Raw genomic sequence first — 17,985 nt, forward strand, 5'->3', positions numbered from 1 at the left:
GGTCACCTCAGGTGTGGCAGGGACCGACCTGCAGCCCCGGCTCCCCTAGGTAGGGGTGGGTTTACTCTGAAGCCCGCCCTGTCCCCCAGAGCATGTGGAACCAGGGGGGAGTTAGGGTTGCGTTGGCAAGGGAGGGCCAGGCTGGTCAAATGCTCAGAGATGGGTTGGGTGCCCCAGCATGGGAGGGGTGGGCAGAGGGCTGGGCGGGTTGAGATGGACGTGGCCCCGCCCTACTGCCTTGGAGAAGAGGCCGCAATGGGGCGTGGCCTCCCAGCATCTGGCCCCGCCCCCGGCACTCGTCCTCACTCCGCCAGCTGGGCCTCCGGCCGCCAGAGGTCACTGCAGGCACCGGTTCGCCGCCCAGGCTGCCGGTTATCGAGGCGGTTGCTGAGGCCTGCAGGGGCTGGGGAGCGGGCGCGTGCTAGAGGTAGGGGCGTGGGGTAGCCCCGGGCAGGGCCTCTGGCCCGTGATCCCTGGGGGCCGAGTTGGGGCGTGGGGTGACCCCTGGGCAAGAGATGACCTGAGGGTGAGGTCTGCGCGTGGTGACCCCGGGTCGCGGGTCCCGTTCCACCCCCAGCTCCGCAGCAGTCGTTGCCCTGGGCACTGCTGCGGGATCGCTGGCCCTGCGACAGGGCCTTGGCCCCTGTGCCGCAGACCTGCTCAGGGGTCGGGGCTCGGCTCTCCAGGCAGGGTCTGCGGGCCAGTAGTTGTGGTGGCGCAGGTCGGAGCCAGGGCCGGGAGGGTGTGGGGGTGGCTGCGCCCGTGAGCTGTGAGCTGCCCTTAGCTTGCCTTCTTTTCGGGGGCACAGATTCTCATCCTGCACCTAGTGCCCTTGTGAGGAGCGGGCCCTGACTGGGAAGGTGGCTTCTTGGCTTAGGGGGGCAACCCATCCCTAGGAGGGGGCAGCAACTGGGATGTCTGGATACTTGTCTCTGCTGGGTGGCCGCTGGCCTGTCCTCTGCCACCCAGCACCATCGCTGTCCTTCAAGAACGTTAAATTCGTGGGAGTAACAGCAGTTTTCCCTTAGGCCCCTGGGGGGCTCCAGGACTGGAGGCCTCCAGCCATGCAGCAGCGGGCCCCGCCCCTGCAGGTCTCCTCTGTGCCCTGCTGCCGCTTCTGGGGACACCTGGCCAGGCATCCCTGACACTGGGCATCGCCGGCAGCCCTCAAGGAGCTGTCTTCTGGGTGTGCTGGGCCCCTGGACTATGCCATCCAAGTCAGTCTCCCTGGGGCCCTCGGAGCCGGCTCCCCAGCAGCCCACCGCCCAGGGGCGCCTGCAGTCAGAAGGGAGAATGCTCGCAGGACAGCTTCCCAACACAGACAAAGACCTGGTCCCCTGCCCAGGGTCCCCGCCCACCGACAACTGTTCTGGGCCCAAGCAGAGCCCAGTGGTCCCTCTGAACATTCCAGCAAAAATCAGCGATGAAGACCCTCAGGCTAAAGCAAAACCCTTTGCCCCCAAGCCACCAATGAGGCCCAGGCTAGAGCGAGCACTGTCCCTGGATGAGAAGGGCTGGAGGAGCAGGCGTCTGCAGAACAGCCGAGACGACCTGGCCTCCCAGAACGGGGCCAGCCCCTCCAGGGGCTCCTTGCAGGAGCAAGGCCCTGGGCCCCCTGCCCACACTCGCTCCCCAACTGGCCTGAGCACCTCCTGTCAAGAAATTCCCACATCCCATGGGACTCTGGGCCGCGGGGGCGGGAGCCCCTCCTCATGGGGTAACGGTGTCTCTGGGATCATCGGCACCTCCCTGGACACCCTGCACCGGAACGGGGCCTCGGCCGGGAGCACCCAGGGGCTGGCCAGTGGGCTTCCCTCACACCTACCGCCTGCCCTGGACTGGAACATCGCTTCCAACTCCCTGCGGACAGCAAACAAGGTGGACGCAGACCACACTGACTACAAGCTCCGCCTGCAGACCAGGCTGTTCCGGGCCCACAGCAGCCTGGGCCCCAGCCGGCCTCTGAGCCCCCTGGCCTGCGACGACAGTTCCCTGCGCTCCGCCAAGTCTTCCTTCAGCCTCCTGGCACCCATCCGTGCCAAGGACGTCCGGGACAGGTGGGCCTCCCCAGGGCGGGGAGGGCGTTGCAGCATCTCTGGCCTCAGTTTTAGGATTCAGAAGCAAGCTCCACAAGGAGCACGTGATGTGTTCTCATCCAGCTGTGTCGGGGCGTAAAGGTGGAGACGGCCCGGACCCCGTCAGTAACCCCAGGGGGCTCTCCTGCCAGAAGGGCAGGCACTGAGTGGACACGGTGCCTGCAGCACTTTGCCAGGACAGCCAGACACGTGACTGCTGGACCGAAGGCCCAGTCCCGTGGAGAGAGGTCCCCAGGGTGCACACTCTGCTCCCAGCAGGCTCCCGTCACGTCTCTGGTGTCCTGTGGCCCAGTGGGAGGGGTTCACAGCACCAAAGACGAGGGGTTTCCAGGCGTCTCTAATATTTAAGCATATTGACGTTTTTATGGCTTGGAAAGAACTTGGGTGCCGGCCCCGTGTCTTCCCTTCTGCTCCCAACTCCCAAACTCGTGCTTCTGGCTCGAGCTGTGGATTCACCAGGCTCGGGGCACAGAGAGACCTCTGAGCCCACCCGCAACTTCCTCCCCAGCCGGGGCTTCTTCTGGGAGCTCAGTGTTGGGGCCCACCGTCCCCTCGCCACTCTCCCCGGGCCTGCCCCTCTCCTGCGTCTCCCCACCTCGGCTCCCGCCACGTTGACGGGCCTCCACTCCCAGCCGGGGCCGGGCAGGTTGTTTGAAGCACATCAGGCCACGGCCCTGACTTCGGGGGCCCGAGGAGCTTGTCCAGCAGCTGGGCCCTCCCTGGGTCCATCTGCTTGGACCCTGAGTCGGCCTGTGCCCCCCTGCACAGGAGCTACCTGGAGGGGAGCCTCCTGGCGAGCGGGGCCCTGATGGGGGCAGAGGAGCTGGCCCGGTACTTCCCGGACCGGAGCGTGGCCCTCTTCGTGGCCACCTGGAACATGCAGGGGCAGAAGGTAAGCCGGCCGCCGGCCCCTCCCGGGATGAGGCCTGGGTTCCTGCCTGTTGTTTCCAGGGCCCCCAAGCGGCCCCTCCCCCACCGCCCCCACACGAGGCCCTGCACTGGCTCATTGTCACCTGGGGCCCCCTCGTCTCCTCTGGGTCCCTCTTGACGATCCCCTGGGCACCCCGGGCGCACCTCCCGCCTGCTGGGGTTCCACATGCTCGTCCCCGCACCTGCCTGGGGTCGGCCTGTGACCTAGGGGCACCCGGGAAATCTCTGTTGGTCAGACGGGCAGGCGGGGCGCTTCGCACCCTGACTGCCGCGGCAGCCCGCCCAGAGCCCAGGGCCGGGTCTGCACGCTGGTTTCCAGGAAAGCCCGCCGGCCACGGTCCCCGCCGGCTCTCTGTGCAGCTAATCCCGTGTCCCGGCTCTCTGTGCAGTTAATCCCGTGTCTCCCTGGGCCCCTTTCTCTCGGCGAGGTCTGTCCTCAGCCTAGTGGTCAGTCTCCGCCCTCCTTCCAGCTGCCTGGGGGCCTCATGCTGGGCCAGGCGGATCCTGAGGTCTGGGGGGTGAGGGACGGAATGTCACCACCCCTGTGGTCACGAGGCCCTTTCCCGAGGCCTCTCATTGTCCGCGCGTGTCAGAGCGGTCAGAGTGTTTGACGAGGAGAGGATGGGAGGGAAGCGGTTCCTGTGGAGCTGGACGGGGAGGCAGGGGCCCAGGCCGGTGGCTCTGCTGGGGTCCATGGGGCTGGGCCCTTGTCCGGGGCCCACAGGGTTCACGGGGTCAAAGCCAGGTGGCACTGCAGCCACAGATTGGAGTGACGATGGACAAGGGCGCTTAGCTCTCCACAGGACCCGCTGCACCCCTGCTGCACACCAGCCGGGGGAGGCGGTGGTGGCGGGCACCTCGGGTCAGGCTCGGGGGCCAAGCTGGGGCTGGGTGCACCTGACAGACAGCAGCTGGGGAGCAGCATGGCGAGGATGGGGGCGCAGACTCAGCCTTGGTGATGCCAGCTTGGGAGGGGGAGGGCCATGGGGTCCCTGGGGAGCAGGCGCTCCCCCGTGCGGGGCTCCTCCGGCCCCGGGCCAGGTGCTGCTTCTCCACAGGAGCCACCTCCGAACCTGGACGAGCTCCTGCTGCCCGCCGAGGCCGACTACGCCCAGGACCTGTATGTTGTCGGAGTCCAGGAGAGCTGCTCCGACAGGTAGGCCCCACCCCCACCCCCACCCCCATCCCGAGTCCGTCGGTCCCTCCTGGCCCTCAGTGTGGCACTGCTGAGGTGGGCCTTTGGGGCTGACGCTGCTGTGAGCCAAGACCCCCTTCTGCCAAGCCTGGGCCGGACACACAACCCACCTTCAAAGACTGCAACTCGGAGAGTTCAGAAGGAGTGAGGCTTTCTTTCCAGAGAACAGCTGCTCCGAGAGACCGTGAGCACAGCGGCCCGAGGCCCCGCTGCCCAGTGCACTCCGGGCTCCAGCCAGACCCTGACGGCGTCCCTGGCCCACCCCAGGGCCCGCGGGGCTCCTGCTCCCTGTTCTCTGGCCACACACCTGTGGCCTTGTCCCGGGATACCTGGCAAGGGGTGCCGCTCCTCACACAGCTGCAGCTGTGCTGGCCGGGGGGCTCCTCTCAGGCCTCTGCCAAGTGGGCCGGGAGCTCCCGCCCACAGCCGAGTGGGGGTCGGGGCCTGGCTCCCATCACTGCCCCCGGTTTGGGCCTGTGGCGTCCCTTCAGGTGTCCCGACCCAGGAAGCCAGTCTCACAGGGAGGCCCCAAGTCTCTGGCCCAGCAGGCCCAGCAGCCCCTGTGTGGCTCCTGTCTGCCCTTCTCCTCATGAGACACGGGTGCCAGGCCAGACCACGGCGGCCACCCCCCCACCCTGCCGCAACTCGGGGTGAGGGGCTGGGAGGCCCGGTCCCCTCCCCAGGGTGGCCTTGACCTCTTCACAGGCGGGAGTGGGAGGTGCGCCTGCAGGAGACGCTGGGGCCACACTACGTCATGCTGCACTCGGCGGCCCACGGGGCCCTGCACGTCTCCGTGCTCATCCGCCGGGACCTCATCTGGTTCTGCTCAGGTAGGCGGCCGCCCACACCCGTCCCCTCCCTGCCGCCCCTCGGCCCTGGCCCTGTCCCGGGACACGAGCTGGCTGACCCCAGCAGTGTGGCCCCCGGGCCGCAGGCAGCAGGGCACAGCCGTCAGCTGTGCTCCCCGCCGTGCAGAGGTGGAGAGCTGCACAGTGACCACACGCATCGTGTCCCAGATCAAGACCAAGGGGGCCCTGGGCGTGGGCTTCACCTTCTTCGGCACCTCCCTTCTCTTCATCACGTCCCACTTCACCTGTAAGTCGCCTGCTCCCAGACCTGGCCTCGGGTAAGGACTCCTCTCCCTGGGGGTGAGGGCGGGAGGGGTCCCTCTGCTCCGTCTCACAGGCCCTGCAGCCCCAGCCCTGCCAGGTCCCTGCAGCGGTGGCCTCATCCCACGGGCTCCGCTCTGGAGAGAGGCATGGTGGGCGGGTTGTCAAAGGCCCTGCGCAGCGAGAGCCGGCGCCTGCAGCACGGGGTCTTCACCTGGACCGACCACCCCAGTGTCTGACCCTCAGTCAGAGAGCTGCCCCTCGAGCGATCCCCACTCTGTCTTGGCAGCTGGAGACGGGAAGGTCAGCGAGCGGCTGCTGGACTACAGCAGGACCATCCAGGGCCTCGCCTTGCCCAAGAACGTGCCGGACACCTGCCCCTACCGCTCCGACTCCGGTGAGCGGAGCGCGGAGTGCTCACCTGCCTCCCTTCCCGGGGGTGCGGCGTGGGCCTCGCTCTCTGGGCAGCGGGGACCATCGCTGAGGCACGGCGTGCGGGGGAGCTTGGGCTCATGGACTTCCTGGCTGTGCCCCAGCGGATGTCACCACGCGCTTCGATGGGGTGTTCTGGTTCGGAGACTTCAACTTCCGCCTGAGCGGTGGGCGGCCGGCCGTGGAGGCCATCCTGAAGCAGGACCCGGGGGCCAGCGTGCCCGCCCTGCTGCAGCTGGACCAGCTCACTCGGGAGATGAAGAAGGGTGAGGCCGGGGGCGGGGGCGATGACTGGGGAGGTGAGGCCCCAGGGGGAGGCAGGCGCTCCACGCCAGCAGTCCCAGACATGCGCCCGCCCCAGGGACCATCTTCAAGGGCTTCCGGGAGCCAGACATCCACTTCCTGCCGTCGTACAAGTTCGACATTGGGAAGGACTCGTACGACACCTCGTCCAAGCAGAGGACCCCGTCCTACACGGTGCGTGTGGCCTGCTGGCCTGCTGGCTGGGGGGCGCCCTGGGCCCTGCCTGCAGCCGCCTGAGCACTCCCTGCCCCCGAGGGTCGTCCTGAAGCCCCGGTGCCCAGCCAGACCCGGGCTCTGAGGCCTGGCTCACCCCACATGCTGCACTGCCGGTCCCGGGGGCCACACGCTCCTCGGGGTGTCGTGCAAGGGCGGCGGCCTGAGCCTCCCTCTGGACGAGTACAGGGAGGTGGCAGGGGGCAGGTTTGGCAACAGCTGCTTCTGCAGCTCCCACAGCGCTGAGGGGGCCGATGATGCCTCGGGGCCGCCAGGGAAAGGCCCGGGCACCCAGACGCCTGACCATAGTGGGCGTGGGGCGTGGGCGTGGGTACGGGCTCGTGCAGCAATGGTGGGGGGAGGGGCGGGCAGGTCAGACCCCGAGGCAACCTGGACATCACCGGTCCCTGCCTGTGGACTCCTCCTGCAGGACCGGGTTGTGTACCGCAGCCGCCACAAGGACGACATCTGCCCCCTCCGGTACTCCTCCTGCCCTGGGGTCAGGACCTCTGACCACCGCCCCGTGTACGGCCTGTTCCGGGTGAAAGTGCGGCCGGGCAGAGACAAGTCAGTACCCTGGCCTCGCCACTCCCAGGGCTTGGTGCCAGGCGGCAGTGGGGGTCAGGGACTAGGCAGAACCCTTGTCCACTTCTGCGGGGGGCCACCTCTGGACCTTGCTGCAGGCCACTGCCTGTGTCCAGACACACCCAGACGGGAGCAGGGTCCCAGCAGCCCCAGGTGGAGGTGGCTGCTGCTGGAACCACAGGCCACAGGGTCGGGACCAGGGCTGGCTGGACTCCCTGGCTCACAGTGTCCACTCGGGGTTGTGCAGGCCAGGCAGCCTGTGGGACGAGGGTCACAGCACCCCTCGTCCTGACGGCTCTTCCCTCCACAGCATCCCACTGGCTGCCGGCAAATTTGACCGAGAACTGTACTTAATCGGGATTAAAAGGCGGATTTCCAAAGAAATCCAGAGAAGGCAGGCCCTGAAGTCACAGCACTCCAGTGCTGTCTGCACCGTCTCCTGAGGGAGTCTGACCAAAGAGGTCGTTCCTACCATTTGTGTCCCCGGAAAGCTCGGGGGAGGCTGCTGTCTGGGACCGCTCTGCCTTTGGGGACACTGATGACCCACTGTCGGAGGCTGTCCTGGAAGCCTCCTCGGCAGGCCGTGGGCCACGGCACAGGCAGGCCCTCGTCCCCAGACCAGGAGCAGCTGCCGGCTTGCCTGGCATCCCTGCAGAAGGCCCAACTTCCTTCTTGGGGCAGGTGGAGCCTGGGCCCCACACTGGCCACGCCACACCTGCCCCCGTTCCTTGGGGGGCTCATGCCCCTCAAGCCGGCAGCAGGCACAAGCCCCAGCCCACCTGCGCCCACTCCCATTCCCGTGTTCGTGCAGCTGTGCCCGCGTCCCGGGTCCTGGTCTCCACCCTCCAGTCCTTCCTCCTTGAGCGGGCTGGCTTGGCACCAGGGAGGCTGCTCGGTGATGCCGATGGGGTGACCTGGGGCACATGCTAGCACCATGCCGAGGCCCCGTCGGTCACCAGGCTGAAGCCAGTGTCCAGGGCACCACCAGGGCAGGCTGGGGGGGGGGGTGCCCAACATTTCAGGCCCAAGGAGCCTCCAGCCACGACAGCAGCCTCCCGTCCTGGCTTTGCTGGCTCCAGACCACCTGCTCCTGTGGCAGCACATCTGCCGGGCAGGGTGCCCCCACCAGGTCTGGGCCACCCCTCAGTGTTCAGACTGTCACCCCTTCATCAGACCCGTCTCCTGGGAAAAGCATAGGCTTTGAATGTTTGGAAACCCTGGGGCATTTGATCTAGTCTACTCGATTATTTATTTTTCCATATTTATATTTTTAAATAAAGACATATACCGAATCTTTGACTCTCTCCAGCCGAAATGCGGGTCCCAGAAGGACCGCCTTGCGCAGGCCCTGTCCTCACAGTGTTGTCCAGAGGAAAGAGGTTTGCTCCCCACTGTCGGCCCGGGGCACCACCCTCACTCCCCTCTGCCGGGTTTGGTCCCCAACCCACCCACTGCCCCGAGGTGTTAGCTGGGAAGCACTTGAAAAGTGAGCAAGTTGCAGGGCCACTTCTAACACCCAGCGTTTGTCGGCATCAGCCTCGGTCTGAAAGCAGCACCTGTGCAACCCTTAAGTTCGGGTGGGAGGGACCCTCAGAAGGTGCCGCCTGGCTTCCAGAAACCATTCCAATTCTCAGTGGGCATAAAATTCTGCTGAAATGCACATGCTGTTGAGTTTCAAGTCAAGTCACTGAAAGCCTCTGACGAAGATTCCTTCTGGGACAACAGGGTCTGAAATCAGGGCCATTTCGTGGTCCTTTCCGGAGTCTGATCCAAACTGCAGAAGAGCAATTTTGATGTGACTCTGGAGGGTCTGGCCCAAAACCAAGCTTTGGTTCTGGGGCCACCCACCCGGAGGCCCTAAGATGAGGGCCAGGTGTCTGACTCACTTCACACCAGTCCTCACACCTGCACTAGGAAAGTGGGTTCACAGCTGAAACCAACATGCACCAATGGCCAGCTGTGAAAATGGCCTCACCGAGAACTGGAGACACGGCTGTGTGAGGGTGCGGTCAGAAGCCGGGCTCTCGCCCTCAGACAGGGTACGGCACTGTCAGCAGGGTGACAGCCAGCCTGCCTGCCCCCAGGAAGCACAGCGCCCACAGTGCAGTAAGTGTGAGCGCTGCCGCTGGGAACTACAAGGGGGGCGGGGTGAGGGAGCAGCGCGGTCACGTCCAGGGCCACTTCTGAGACAGACACCTGTGCCTGTGGCCAGCCTCTTCTAGGATGCCCAGAAAGCTGTGGACCGTGTTGTGAGCCCGGCGTCAGCTCCGCAGGAGCTTTGAGAGGCGACGTGCGGTTCACCCGACCTCACGTCCCGTCTTTGTCTTAATGGGCACGACGTGTGCCCACTGGGCACTCTTCACAGGAGGCAACTGCGGGGAGACACTGGGGGCAGTCCGGGTTGGGCCGTCTGCACCTGCCCTCCCCAGCTCCCACCCCAGGGGCGGCCGTGAGAGGTGGTGCAGCTGCAGGGAGATCAGGCCACGGAACAGAAGGGACACACACACACTTTATTCCACTCCCAGCCTCCCCACTCCCGCCCCGAAGAGGCGGGCTTCCGAGGGCCCCAGAGAAAGCGGCACGACGGCCCTCCCCCCCTCCCCACGACCTACCCGCACCGGCACCGAGTGTGGAGCACCGCCCTAGGCTCCAGCAATGGGGAGCTGCCCCCAGGGTGGCAGTGGTTCCCAGGACCCCAGCATGAACCCTGGGGCTTCCGTGGGTGTTGGAGTTCGAGAACCACAAATCTATCCTGTCACTGAAGTCTTGTAACCTGTCACTTCTCCCGAATCTTCCCACCTTTTAAAACGTAACCACCAACCACCATATAAATCTTAGAAGCCCCCTCCAATCCCATGTGTCCTGACACCTCCGAATCCAGAACCCACCTTTCAAAGCAAGGGCAAGGGGCTTTGCGACATGGGTCAGACTGAAGGGTCCTCAGGTGGAAAGGGGACCAGCTACGTCTACGCCCTGTTCTGGGAAAGCCGCCGGTCCGCACGGGCCTTGAGCAGCTCCGTCCAGTCAGGGGAGAAAGACAACAGCCGCAGCCCCGCGTCAGATCGTTGTCGGTGGGCTGCCCAGGAGGGCCTCTGTGTGCACTCGACCTGCCTTTCCTGCAGCGGCTGCTTGGCTTCTGTCTGCACTCGCCCTGGTCTGAGCCGCGGTGCTAGAGGCCTGCGGCCCATCCTGTTCTGGGGGAGGGAAGCTGTGCGCGGCAACGTCAGACGTGAGCATTTGCGTGGAGGAGTGTCCTGGTTCGCACGTTCGCCACCTCCGCACTCAGTCTCCTCCGGGGAGGCGCGTATGCGCACACAGCCCGGGCCGGCTAGCGGAAGAGCCGGAAGGCCCTGGGCAGGCGCCCGTCCCTGCTGCACAGCGCCGCCTGGATATGCTCGTAGGTCGGCAGGTCGCTCAGGTCGCCCAAGGCAGCCACTGCCGGCTTTCCCCGAAGCATCTTAGCAGCAACTCGCTTGATGTCCTCCGGCTTCACGTTGCCTGGTACAGGGAACAGAGCACAGGGGAGGCCTGATGCCACGCCTGCTCCATTTCTCCGCGTCGCGGGGGCCCAGCCACCACCTTGGGGAGGAGGGTCTGGGCGTAGTCGACTGCATCCTCAGGGTGAGTTGGGGCGGAAGGACGGCAGTGAGTTTGGCTTAGGAAGTGGAGACGTGGCCATGGTCTAAAACGACTGTCAGACGCTGAGGATGTGCCCTGCTAACGGGAGCTGAGCGAGAGCCCCACACAGTAGGCAAACAGAGGCCAACGCTGCGCTCTGGGTGGCAAGGCCGTGCCCCTGCCCCTGGCGGGGAGGCGGGGAAGCCAGGAACCTGCCCCTGGCAAGGCACCCAGAGGAGCTGGTTTTGGCATGGAAGAGGAGGCCATGGGATCAGGTCATATTGTGTTTGAGGGGCTCCCTGACGGGGGACAGGGGTCCCCACAGGATCCCAAACCCGTGGAACACTGTGAAGCTATGCCGGTTTCACACTGGCTGACTCACGTCGTGACAGAAACAGTGCCTTCTGAGAATCTGATGAAACTGAGACAAACCTGCCACCCGAAGGCTCATGAGCAGACCAACCCTAGAGCAGAGTCTGAAGCCCTCCCGAAGCCTTTCATGGGATGCCACAGAAACCAGGGGCCAAGACACCTGCCACAGAGCCCGCCCAGCTGGAGCTGCCGCCTCTGTAAGTGCCACGCGGCATTGGGCGGGGTACTCACGGATGAGTGCACACAGCTCGTGGGGCAGCTTCCGGGACCCAGTCGCCAGCACCTGCCTCCCCACGTCCTCGAAGATCACAGGCCTGGACTCCAGGTTCATCATGAGCATGGACATCAGCTGCGTCTTGGCTCGCTCCAGCTCCACCTGAGGGTCAAAGCCAGTCCCACGGTCCAGCTGCCGCTGTCTGCTGGGCACTCTCAGCCAGCGCAGTGGCTCATGGAAATGGGTCCCGGCCACAGGTCTGCACTTGCCCAGGCTAAGCGAAGGGCAGATGGACTCCCCAGTGGCCGCAGGCTCAAGTCCTGAGCGCAGCCCACCGCGCTTCCCAGCTGCGCGTGTTTGGGTCAACGTTGGAATTACGCTCTCCAGGGCCTGCCCAGGCCCTCACGTCCTCGAAACGAGGAAGAAACGATGCCCCGAGCTCTGGTTGCCGGTTTAAAAAGTCTGCGTGCGTGTGCACGCACGTGAGCTCTGCCGTTTGCACCAGCGCGGGCCCAGAACCTAACGAGGCTCCTCCTCAACTGTAAGGTCTCAGAAACGAAGCTAAATCCGAGGACGTGAGAGGTCAGACCTCCACGGCCCTGTGGGAGGCTGAGACGGACGCAGACTCGCCCGTGAGCTGGAAAGGACACGAGGCGGCTGCACAGCACATGGGGTCAGTCAGGGGCGCGCAGGCCAGGTGCCGGGGGACAGCTGAGGGCGGCCCCCCACACAGGCTGCACTGCTCCGGCTGGGACACCGACACTGGGGGCAAGGGACGGTGCCCGGCACCCCACCATACTCACCGTGTCCACGGTGCCCCCCATTAGGATGAACTCCTTTGTGATGATCTCCACCATCTCTCGCACCTGTGGAGGAGGCAGGAGGGGGAGCCTGAGCTGCTCGGCCGCATGGCGGAGACACCCTGCTCCCCAGGGGCAGCTTCCTGTCCGCGAGGCAGGACGGCACCTGGCCTCACCTGCCGGGGGTCTGCGCTGGCGTGGATGCACAGGAGGCCCGTGTCCTCATAGCTGTGGTGGTAGGAGGTTGCATTGTACATCCAGTGGTGCCTGTGGGGACATGGGGGGACCCCTGAAATGTGGTGCCATGGTCTGACACCCCCTCAGCTGGGCCTGTGGCCCTGGGGACAGCGAGGCACGCACCTGTTGAGCACATTGAGGTAGAGCCTGGTGAACATGCCCTTGCCGGGCCCGCCAGCCGAGAAGGAGCCGCCTCCACCCATCATCATGTTCAGCACAGCGAAGGGGATGAAGTCTGCCTCCTGCAGGCGGGAGGACAGAGCTCAGCCGAGGGGACGTGCCCGGCCCAGGGCACGGGGGAGACCCAGCGGGGACTCACCAAGAAGGAGCAGCTCTCCAGTCCTATCATGATGTGAGTGAGCTCGGGGAACGGGGTGGGGCCCAGGCTGACGTTGGACATGTCCCTTTCCAGCTGCAGGCGAGGAGAGTGCAGTGAACGAGACCGCGCCGTCACTCCAGCCAGCTCCCCCCACCCGCCCCGGAGCCCGATGCTACCCTGGCAAGCCCCTGGTTTCTAGAGGATGTGTGCCAGGCCGAGACCAGGCTGTGCTGGAGGCAGAGCCGTGAACGCCCAGCTCGTTCCAGCCCTTCTGAGCAATCACTGGAGCACAGCAGACGCACCCAGACGGTGTGCCTGTGACCCGAGGCCGCAGGCCTCCCGTCAGCTTTACCTTGACGACCCCCCCGGTGTACTGTGCCACCGACCGGTCCACATCCGCAGCCACCTCGCTGCCCCAGGCCGGCCGGGCGCCCAGGAGGTACTTCTGGGCATACTCCACCAGGCGGGCGTGCTCCACGCCCACGCCCGCCAGCACCATGCGGTCGGGGGTGTAGTAGCTCCTCAAGTACGCGTGCAGCGCCGCCCGGTCCACCTTGGCGATGTTCTCTGCGGGGCAGAAGCGGTGCAGGCCAACCGTGTTCTCCCTGTAGGCAGCCTGGTGGCGACAGTGAGATTCAGGCGACGTGGCGAACACGCCAGCTCTCCTCCCGTGAGCGGGGATGCCCACCGCCAGCCCTGGGGCGCTGCTGTCTGGCAGGGACGCCTTGTGTGCTAAGAGAGAAGCCTGCCCCTCCGAAGGGAGCAGAGGTGGGCCCACCTGTGAGAACTGGGATTGTTCAAAGCTTCCTAGACCGCAGGCTCAGAAATTGAGAATGTCCTGCCAGCACCTGCCGGCATCAGGCAGGCCAATGACCCTTCCCACATGCCCTGCCTGAGGGCCACCAGTGTGGGTGGACCGTCCTTCACCTTGTGAATCATCTCAGTGAGAAGGGGCTCCGGGTCAGGCCGCATGTTGAGGTCCTCCAGCTCGAACTGGATGGCCATCCGAGCCATCTCTATCTCTTCCTCTGCAAAGCACACAGAGACCAGGCTCGCACCGTGCAGGCCCGCATCCTCAGTGGTGGGTGCCGGCAGTCTCCTCTACCTGGGGCCGGCCAAGGGGAGGGGGGACGCATGTGAGGGGGAGAGTGCCCCACCAGCAGCCACCTGGCCCTGCTCTGAGTCTGGACTTCCTCCCCGAGAGGCTCGGACCCCTGACCTTCTCCAGGGTTGTGTGATGATGATGAGGGGTGTGACGTGCTCAGAGAACAGTCACAGACCAACGTCAGCTCACTGCGACAAGTGCCAGAGAGCCCTGGACGCAGGACGGCAGCCCAGCAGGCCAGGCTGTGTGCACAGCAGCACAGACCAGTAGCGGGCGCTGCAGGACCTGCCCCCACCCCTCCCACGACGGGCTGAGTCTAGCCACCTGCGAGGCCAAGGAAGGGACTGGACAAGGGCGGGTGAGGCAGGTATTTAAAGACAGTCAAGATGCCCTTGTAAAGTGAAAGAATCGAGTTCACTGACCTGTCCAACGGTGCAGGGAGGGGTCAGGGTACTAGGCACCAGGACGTTCCCACGCATCATCATTCCCAATGAAACCGCGCCAACTCACAGACTGGTGGGCCCGAGTCCCCAACAGCCCAGGACTTTTTCTCGCAGTGGTGCCCCCACACGCACCCACCAGCCCCTCAGGCGGCCCGGACACACACCTGTGAGCCTGGGGTGCAGGACCACGTCAGCCAGCAAGCCAACCACTGTGTCCAGGCCTCTAGAGTCGGCAGACACAGCGTACATGGTGGTGTCTCTGGGAAAACCAACAACGCCAACACTGAGGTCGTGACAGGGACATGCAATGGATTGTGTTCTATCACTCAGCATCGCCCACAAGCACATTTGGAGCTTTGCCCTGTTCCCATATCTGGAGTCAACTCCTGGCAGGCGGGACCCCAGCTGCACGCAGGCTGGTGCCGAGTGAGAACCCATCCAGACAGAGTGGACAGGAGGCGGCTGAGGGGTTCCGTCGGGCACAGGCTCTGCCACAGCAAACCACTGCGTACTGGGACGTGTGTCCTGAATGGACGACTGGTCACCGTGGGAACGGGCCTGGCCCCACACGGCTAGGAGACAAAGACCAGTGGCGGCGGCAGCTCACTGCATGCGCAGGTACTATGGTCAGTGGGCGGGCTGGGTCGGCCAGGGACGGCACAGCCATGGGGGAGGTCACGTCAAACAGGCACAGCTGCGTGGACGAGAGTGCGCCCGTGAGGCCGGACACGGCTGCCCGCGCCTTTGCAGGGGAGGGGCCATCCTTGGTGGGGCTGCAGGACCACATGGGAGAGCAGCAGGAAAGAAGGCCCGAGCTGAGGGTGCATGGGGCTGCCGGAGCCAGGACGCTGGCCTGCTCAACCCAGAACACGAACGGTGAGTCTGAAGTTCACTGACAGGCAGCTGCGGGCCGGGGGCCTCTGAGGAGACCTTTTCTGGACAGGGGACATGCCCCCTCGCTCACTCTGATTCCCAGTCTCTGACCTGTCTTCTGCACATGACCTTCGACGTTCAGGCTTACAGCACCGAGACCGCTGAGAACGCTGCTGGGCCTTTGCACCCGCTGTTCCAAGGTTCTGAACCTCCTCCCTTTATTCTGTTTGGCAAAGCCTTTCGAGAAGCAGCCCCAAAGTCAAGCTTCCTGTCACTCCTTGCCTGAGTCCACACCAAGTCCCTGCCTGTCCCCCACACTCCCACCACCCTCGGTTCCTGGCTCTTGTGTCCTCCACCTGTGCCGCAGCCTTCTTCCTGACCTGTAAGCGCCGTGGGGACAGAGGCTACTCCGCATTGCCAGGGCCCAGCCACTGCCTGGCTCGGTCACCAAGCCCACGTCCCCAAGGGGGCTGCATGGCCCTCAAAGTGCTTCTCTATGCATGTCTTGCCCACCCAACTCTGCCCCATCGACCTCCACGGCCTCTCTGGTAAGGGGCTCAGTGGGACTCTGACCGAGACTGAGAACAGTCCCACACGGGAGCCACACAGACTGGTGTGGGCACGCCAGTGTACCTGGACGTCTGACAGTCACAGATGCCCCCGTGTTTTTCCAAGGTGCGTAGGATGCCATCTCTGCTGTCAAAACGGTCGGTGGACTAGTAAAAAACAAGAAAACCTACTCAGGCTTTAGCAATCCAGACAATCCTAGGACACAATTTTATACAAAAAAGCTTACTTTTGCTCTCAAAACACTTGAAGTCAAGTTACCTTTTATTACCATTGACTTAACAACTTAATCATTTATTAAAATCACCACTCTAAAAAAGCAAAGCTGTATAGCCCTGCCTGTTGTGGCTCGGTGGATTGAGCGTCAGCCTGTGAAGCAAAGGGTCACTGGCCGGTTCCATTCCCAGTCAGGGCACGTGCCTGGGTTGCAGGCCAGGTCCCCAGTAGGAGATGCATGAGAGGCAACCACACACTGATGTTTCTCTCCCTTTCCTTCTTCTCCCTTCCCCTCTCTAAAAATAAGTAAGTAAAATCTTTCTTTCTTATATTTTATTTATTTATCTTTTTTAGAAGGGAAGGGAAGAAGGAGAGAAATATCCATGTGTGGTTGCTTCTGGTGCATCCCCTGCTGGGAACTGGCCCCTGCTGGGAACTGGCCTGCAACCAGGCATGTGCCCTGATAGGGGTAAGTAAAATCTTAAAAAAAAAACAAAACTAAACTAAAACTACATAGATTCTCCCCAAAAATATTCTCAAAATTCAGAAGCTGAGCACTGACCGAAAAAGCCAACTTTTCCAAAAAGTGAGCAATTCCACTGAGGTATTTTGCTTCATATCTTGATCCTGAGTTAATAAGAACTGGGAATAAAAAAAGTTGACAAGTTAAATCAATGTTCAAAAGAACAAATTCACTCTAAGAACACCTTCCAGTCTCAACTATGCACATGACCAAACAGGGAAACTCAGCGTCATGAGGGGAGGGACAGGCGCACTCACTGCCTTGGTGGGACGCAGATCACAGGCGTGCGTGTCCGCTGATGCTAAGAGTCACACACTGCACACTTGTGACTGAAAGTTTTTCATTACGTGAATATAGAAAAAGGACAACAGCCCGCCACCACGGCCACGGGGCACCCTCCAGCTCCCCCATGTCCCCACTCCGCCCCACGCGTCTTCACTCAGGACACCACCGACCAACAGCACTTACTTCCCACTGTACAAAACTGTCCAAACTTATTTTGGGACGCCACACGAAGCCCATTGCCCAGCGTGGTAACTTTGGTCTCAAACTTTTCCTGTCCATCCACCGTGGCAAAAACAGGCTGCGGCACTCCAGGTAAGGGAGCAGAGAGGGGGACGCTGGGGTAGGCCCCACCACTGCTGAAAGGTCTGCAGGCAGGGCCCCCAAGCCTGAAATGGAAATCAGCCCAATTACAACCAAGACGAGAAAGCAGGACCTGGGGGCACCACACAGGTGCGGTTGGTCATGTTTTGTTGTACTGAAAGTCAACACGTGCCTTTCAAAAGGGTCTGTTCTGCAAGCCTAGGGACTCAGAGGAGTGGGCAGGGGGGCACCGTGCAAACGCTGGTGGCCCAGGGACCCGCAGCAAGTTGTCTGGTGCCTTGGGTCTGCCCTGCCACTTCTGTGAAAAGGCCTTCAGAACAGCAGCTCCCTCCGCGACGGCGTTCGCGTGGCTGCAGCTCCTGCACATGGAGCACTTGGCCCGGCGCAGGCTTGAAGGGGGTGCAAACTTGTCTCCTAGCCCCTTCTGCGCCACCCCACGAGGTCTCCGTCACGTTGGAGGGCTGGTCCAGGGGATAATCATCCCCAAAGCTTCCCTTGTCCCTGTCCCCAGCCACCAACTCTCGCCTGCACTTTGCACGTGGCTACCACCCAACGCTCCTCCCGAAGCACCACTGATGTTTAGCGGAGGCGCTGTGAACCGACCGTCCCGGGAAAGCACCTTCCCGCCGCAGCCCAGGCACCGCAGCGCTTAGACACAGTGACAGGGCGAGACACAGTGACAGGGCGATACCGGTCTGCTGCTCGAATGAACGCGCCAGGGTGGGAAAAGGCAGCCCTGGACCCTCGGGCGGGCGAGGAGGCGAGAAAAGTTAGCTGTCCACAGGCGGAGGGGAGAGCACAGTCGCGGCGTGGACCGAACCCCCGCTCCACGGTCCGGGTAGACAAGGCCCTACCGGTTCGGCCTCGTAGGGGACAAGCGCGCGAAGAAAGGGGTCGGGCGGAGGCGACACGTGACGTGGGCCCGGGAGTGGAGGGCGGGAGCGGACCCAACAGCCGGGGAGTGGATCAGCAGATGGGGCTCCGGGCCCAGGCCTGGGTCGCGGGGCAGGGAAGCGCCTCCAGGACCAGGATGAATCCGACCCCGCCCACCCGGCGCCGCGTCTGGGAGTCGGGGAAGCAGAGGCCGAACGCCCCGAGAGTCGTCGGCCGCCCCAGCCAGCCCTCAGCTCACCTCCGCCGCGGGCGACCCCAGGCACTGGAGCCTCTCAGCAACCGCGTCGCGGCCAGCACCACCGCCGCCATATTGTGTCTCCGCCCACCGCTTCTGC

The 17,985-nt window shown here is 63.8% G+C and overlaps 2 protein-coding genes across 3 annotated transcripts; one reads left to right on the plus strand and one right to left on the minus strand.

Annotated features, from left to right (window-relative positions):
• Positions 1-349: 349 nt before the first annotated feature.
• Positions 350-8,173, plus strand: INPP5E (inositol polyphosphate-5-phosphatase E). Of its 2 annotated transcripts, none has more exons than XM_037127649.2 (11): positions 350-427; positions 1,029-2,057; positions 2,865-2,988; positions 4,085-4,182; positions 4,927-5,051; positions 5,197-5,316; positions 5,620-5,727; positions 5,867-6,028; positions 6,124-6,239; positions 6,709-6,845; positions 7,174-8,173. In XM_037127649.2, the coding sequence occupies exons 2-11, from the start codon at positions 1,207-1,209 to the stop codon at positions 7,304-7,306; spliced, it is 1,974 nt and encodes a 657-aa protein (XP_036983544.2). In that variant the 5' UTR covers positions 350-427; positions 1,029-1,206; the 3' UTR covers positions 7,307-8,173. The 2 variants fall into 2 exon arrangements, with proteins under 2 accessions (XP_036983544.2, XP_036983546.2); XM_037127651.2 differs by having other exon boundaries at positions 377-427; positions 1,092-2,057.
• A 1,181-nt stretch (positions 8,174-9,354) lies between these two features.
• Positions 9,355-17,966, minus strand: PMPCA (peptidase, mitochondrial processing subunit alpha). The gene is made up of 13 exons (XM_037127652.2): positions 17,889-17,966; positions 16,619-16,821; positions 16,190-16,269; positions 15,478-15,560; positions 14,136-14,230; positions 13,351-13,451; positions 12,776-13,039; positions 12,424-12,516; positions 12,228-12,346; positions 12,044-12,134; positions 11,871-11,933; positions 11,085-11,229; positions 9,355-10,361 (listed from the first exon to the last, which is right to left on the minus strand). Exons 1-13 carry the CDS (start codon positions 17,957-17,959, stop codon positions 10,192-10,194), a joined length of 1,578 nt encoding a protein of 525 aa, XP_036983547.2. The 5' UTR covers positions 17,960-17,966; the 3' UTR covers positions 9,355-10,191.
• Between the last annotated feature and the right edge of the window lie 19 nt (positions 17,967-17,985).

The sequence above is a fragment of the Artibeus jamaicensis genome, unplaced genomic scaffold, assembly GCF_021234435.1.
Source record: "Artibeus jamaicensis isolate MK-2021 breed Jamaican fruit bat unplaced genomic scaffold, CSHL_Jam_final contig_471, whole genome shotgun sequence".
Classification (NCBI taxonomy): domain Eukaryota; kingdom Metazoa; phylum Chordata; class Mammalia; order Chiroptera; family Phyllostomidae; genus Artibeus; species Artibeus jamaicensis.

Bases quoted from the DNA above. Each gene is read 5' to 3' on its own strand.
- PMPCA (XM_037127652.2), bottom strand. From the start codon at position 17,959: ATGGCGGCGGTGGTGCTGGCCGCGACGCGGTTGCTGAGAGGCTCCAGT. The intron at 13,452-14,135 runs GTGTGTGTCCGG...TGTGCTTTGCAG, and splicing joins CCTGCACCCCAGGCTCACAG to AGGAAGAGATAGAGATGGCT. The intron at 11,230-11,870 runs GTGAGTATGGTG...TTTGACCCTCAG, and splicing joins TGGGGGGCACCGTGGACACG to GTGGAGCTGGAGCGAGCCAA.
- INPP5E (XM_037127649.2), top strand. From the start codon at position 1,207: ATGCCATCCAAGTCAGTCTCCCTGGGGCCCTCGGAGCCGGCTCCCCAG. The intron at 2,989-4,084 runs GTAAGCCGGCCG...GCTTCTCCACAG, and splicing joins GGAACATGCAGGGGCAGAAG to GAGCCACCTCCGAACCTGGA. The intron at 5,728-5,866 runs GTGAGCGGAGCG...GCTGTGCCCCAG, and splicing joins CCCCTACCGCTCCGACTCCG to CGGATGTCACCACGCGCTTC.